The 4,919-nt window shown below is 43.9% G+C and overlaps 1 protein-coding gene across 1 annotated transcript in view; it reads left to right on the top strand.

Moving 5' to 3' along the window:
* The window catches only part of SLC25A4 (solute carrier family 25 (mitochondrial carrier; adenine nucleotide translocator), member 4), a 5,551-nt gene extending 1,290 nt beyond the window's left edge, over nt 1-4,261 (top strand). The window contains exons 2-4 of the mRNA XM_008586641.1: nt 1,154-1,640; nt 2,144-2,284; nt 3,797-4,261. Coding sequence (XP_008584863.1) covers nt 1,154-1,640; nt 2,144-2,284; nt 3,797-3,954 — 786 coding nt within the window. The 3' untranslated portion in view covers nt 3,955-4,261. The remainder of the gene's footprint in view (nt 1-1,153; nt 1,641-2,143; nt 2,285-3,796) is intronic.
* The last annotated feature ends 658 nt before the right edge of the window (nt 4,262-4,919 follow it).

The raw sequence follows: 4,919 nt of genomic DNA, 5'->3' as shown, positions 1-4,919 counted from the left end.
TGCGGGCCGGGCGCGGGCTGCGGGCAGCCGCAGGAAATCCGCGCTAGGCCACAGGCCCGGCGCCGGCCAGCGCGGAGGGGAAGGTGCCCTCTGCGTAGACAGGTCCAGCGTCAGGCGGATTCCTGGTGTCGGGTGGCGCCCCGCGTTCGGGTGTCTATATATGGAAACCCACCCCGAGCCCTTTCCAGCGAGCCAGATCCTGCGCCTGGGACAGCACCGGCGCTCCGCCTAGGCCTCCTGGGCCCGCCGCACCTTCCCATTTTTCAGTGTCTCTTGCACCTTCTTACCTGCTCCCACCTCTTACCATAAAAACGTGATGCTAGAGGCTGACATATGTTGTTTCATCTTTATATAACCCAAGCTAGGTGTTATTTCTCTCCATTTTACAGATGAGATTAAGAAACAAATTTCGGAATAAGCTCAGGTCAACGTACTCATCCTGTCCTCAAATCTCTTCCTCCCCTGTCTGGTCATTGAATGGCTTATAATCATCATCCCATCTATCCCATTTTTCTCCACCTGTGCAAAAGGCTAGAGCCCCTCAGTGAGGAATAGCCCAGTTTGTGAGTCAAAATTATCAACAACCCCCCCCAACAAATTGCTCACAAAAGCAACAGACCCCTCAATAATTGATTACTTGAACAATCTGCTTGAAAATTTTCGGGCTCTAATGACTAGTGGATTTATTCCCCCTCCTCCGTTAGAGCGTCGATCACTCAGAGATCCTCATCTCCAGGGAAACTAGAGTGACACTGAGTAACTGTCATCTCCTGCCCCCCATGTCTATTAAATCGGGGGCCCTTTGGGCAGGGATCTTTTTTCCTTCTGTCTCCCTGTAAGCCCCTGGTATTGTTCTGGCACCTCAGGAAAATGCAATAAACGACTGTCTTTACACAGTTTGATCATCTTTTCAGTTTACTTGGGGTAGAAATTTTTCCCTCAAATACTCTGATAATTGGGGCAAAATTGGATTTTTTAGCTTGTTGTCCAAAAACTAATGTATTTATTTAGATTTCCTCACTATGTATTTGATTTCCTCATATTTTTTATTTTTTCAAAAGGAAATCTAGCAACCCTTTTTCTCTTGTCCTCTTCCCTTCTCCCTGTCCTGCCTGTCTTTTGTCACCCACCCTTGCCCCTGCCCTCCCCCCAGGTCCAGCATGCCAGCAAACAGATCAGTGCTGAGAAGCAGTACAAAGGGATCATTGATTGTGTGGTGAGAATCCCCAAGGAGCAGGGCTTTCTTTCCTTCTGGAGGGGTAACCTGGCCAACGTGATCCGTTACTTCCCCACCCAAGCTCTCAACTTCGCCTTCAAGGACAAGTACAAGCAGCTCTTTCTGGGGGGCGTGGATCGGCATAAGCAGTTCTGGCGCTACTTTGCTGGTAACCTGGCTTCCGGTGGGGCAGCTGGGGCCACCTCCCTGTGCTTTGTCTACCCGCTGGACTTCGCCAGGACCAGGTTGGCTGCCGACGTGGGCAAGGGTGCCGCCCAGCGTGAGTTCAGTGGTCTGGGCAACTGTCTCACCAAGATCTTCAAGTCTGATGGCCTGAGGGGTCTCTACCAGGGATTCAATGTCTCTGTGCAGGGCATCATAATCTACAGAGCTGCCTACTTCGGAGTCTATGACACCGCCAAGGGTGAGAGAGGGGCGGCAGGGGGTGGGGAGGAGGAGGATGCCTGGAGAGAGGATCCTGCGGGATCTGCAGCTCTCAAAGGCCTTTCTGTTTATAATCTCTGGGCTAAGCTGAGGCTTCTGAATGAGGAGTAACTAAAGGATTCTCTGTGACCTCTACTGAAGTAAACTCTGGGCTTGAGCTATTCAGAGAGGAAGGAGGAGGAGCCTGACTCTCTCTTGACACAGCTGTACCAGTTCCTGAGTTTAACTTGAAGGAACTTCAACATGCCCTGTATACTGAGCACAACACTGGCTTCCCTGGATCTGAGAGGGCAGCACCCAGCTTCTGTTAGCTGCTTGGTTTCATGGGAGGCATCCTCAGGAGGGACAGGCCCTTCCCGAAGGGCAGGGCATGACGTTGGAGGCGCAGGAGCCTCTTCTTCCCCACTTCCCCCACCTGCTTTTGTGTTGAGCTGCTGAGAGGAACCACCTTACAGCCATTTCACGTCTTCTCTTTGCCCACAGGGATGTTGCCCGACCCCAAGAATGTGCACATTTTTGTGAGCTGGATGATTGCGCAGAGTGTGACGGCGGTCGCAGGGCTGGTGTCCTACCCCTTTGACACCGTTCGTCGTAGGATGATGATGCAGTCTGGCCGGAAAGGGGGTAAGCCTGAGCTCCACTGACCTCAATCTTCCTTATTTTTTGCCCGGGAAGAACACTATTAAATGCTTTTTTCAGTCTTCACTATTCTGAATTATTTGTCAAAATTATTTGATAAGCAGGACTTAGGGAAAAAAGATTATGATTAATTCCCAACATTCTCAACTATTCCTTTAGGGAAAACTTTTTCTTTTCATTAAAGAGATGATAAGAACATCAAAAATGAGACATTTAGAGGGGAACTTAACTAGATATCTAGTATTATTGAAACCTTAGGCCATCTTCCCTCAGAACCTGGGTGCAGAAACAAGGAAAAAGAATTAGCTGGTTTATTTTAAAGGAGTTATTGCTTCTCTTAACTAGTTGCTACAAGTGGGAGAGGGTGTTTTAGCTGAGTAAAAGATGCCTGAAGCAATCTGTTGTGAGAAAAAGTTGTGGCTTCTGGTTGGCTGAAAAATATTAAAATTGCCACTTTTGAAGTCAAAAACAATACATGTATTGAGATTCAGCTCTTTACTCCACAAGTATAGTCAGTATGCTTCAATTAAAAAAACCAAAACATAAAAAAAGGCAAAAAACAGTCAAATGTTAGTTTCATATGGTTTAACCTAATAGTTATACCTTTTTATTTTAACTGTATAATCTTGGGCAGTATAGTCTAAGACTAGGCCTCAGTTTTCTCATCCATAAAAAAGGCAACCGTGTAGCCTTATACTCCCACTCCACCCTGCTCCCTTCCTGTTTTACAATTTGACTGTCTGTGAATGTGTTGGTTAATAGCCCCAGTTCTTCACTGATGTTTTAGCTGGTTTATTTTAAAGGAGTTATTGCTTCTCTTAACTAGTTGCTACAAGTGGGAGAGGGTGTTTTAGCTGAGTAAAAGATGCCTGAAGCAATCTGTTGTGAGAAAAAGTTGTGGCTTCTGGTTGGCTGAAAAACATTAAAATTGCCACTTTTAAAGTCAAAAACAATACACGTATTGAGATTCAGCTCTTTACTCCACAAGTATAGTCAGTATGCTTCAATTAAAAAAACCAAAACATAAAAAAGGCAAAAAACAGTCAAATGTTAGTTTCATATGGTTTAACCTAATAGTTATACCTTTTTATTTTAACTGTATAATCTTGGGCAGTATAGTCTAAGACTAGGCCTCAGTTTTCTCATCCATAAAAAAGGCAACCGTGTGGCCTTATACTCCCACTCCACCCTGCTCCCTTCCTGTTTTACAATTTGACTGTCTGTGAATGTGTTGGTTAATAGCCCCAGTTCTTCACTGATGTCGAGTTAAAGGAGTAGGAATGACAGGAGACCCAGCCTAACAATTATGCAAGGAAGGAGATACCCAGTTGACTGCTGCATAGAGCTGTGGCTTAATGCCCAAGTGATCTTAATGTTGTAAAAAGGGTAACACTGTGTAACTGTGATACCTAGAATTTTATGACAAGTGGAAAAGTCTTTCAGAGGAAAAGTCTCTTTCCTCCAGTTATGGAGTTCTTACCACATTTGTTTCCACAGCTGATATTATGTACACGGGGACAGTTGACTGCTGGAGGAAGATTGCAAAAGACGAAGGAGCTAAGGCTTTCTTCAAAGGTGCCTGGTCCAATGTACTGAGAGGCATGGGTGGGGCTTTTGTATTGGTATTGTATGATGAGATCAAAAAGTATGTCTAATGTAATTAAAACTCAAGTTCACTGATTCACAGTGAACTTATTTCACAAGTTCACAGATCCATTGTGTGGTTTAATAGACTATTCCTAGTGGAAGTAAGAAGATCTGGGATAAAACCAGACCGAAAGGAATACCTCAGAAAAAATGCTTCACTGAGTGTTCATTAAACCACAAATGTATTTTGTATTTATTTTACATTTAAATTCCCACAGCAAATAGAAAATAACTTAATAAACTTAACTGTACGATTAAGAACTGAAAGTGACAAAATAACTGAATGTAAAACATCAATAAAGACCATTTAATGCATGTTCTCTATTTTATTGAGCTCTTATTAACTGCTAAGTGCATTTTTTAAAAAGACCATAAGTGCGTAAATGCATATTTTCTAGCCTGACTCATGTATCAATCAGTGGTCAAGCTTCTAAATGTTAGATATTAGAATGTATATGTATTATTTGGGTAACTGTAATGCTTGAAGTTCTGTTTTTCAATTTAAGCAGGTTATGCACTGTCTTACCACATACAGTGTTGCTGTAGGCTCAAAAGTGGCAACACAGAACCTGGTTTCCATAATCCCAACTTATTTTATGTACTTTCATGCAGTCTTTAGGAATTCTGAAGTTGTGCTCAAAGCTTTAAATCACAGTTGCAAGAATTTTGCATGATTAGGAAGTGCTCTGTTTTAGTCCCTTTAGAAAACTGTGATACCTAGAATTTTATGACAAGTGGACAGTATTCACTGAAAATCAGTTGTTTTAGTTCAGGCCACTGTAACACAGCACCATAGACTGTATGGCTTATAAACAACAGAAACGTGTTTCTTACAGTTCTGTAGGCTGCAAGTTTGAGATCAAGGTGCCAGCATGGTCAGGTTCTGGTGAGGCCCCTCTTCAGGTCTGCAGACTACTATCTTCTCCTTGTATCCTCACATGGTGGAAAGAGGGTGGGAGAGCGCTCTGAGGTC

Source organism: Galeopterus variegatus, unplaced genomic scaffold, assembly GCF_000696425.1.
Source record: "Galeopterus variegatus unplaced genomic scaffold, G_variegatus-3.0.2 Scaffold4063, whole genome shotgun sequence".
NCBI lineage: Eukaryota > Metazoa > Chordata > Mammalia > Dermoptera > Cynocephalidae > Galeopterus > Galeopterus variegatus.
This window is presented reverse-complemented; position numbering and strand designations above follow the sequence as displayed.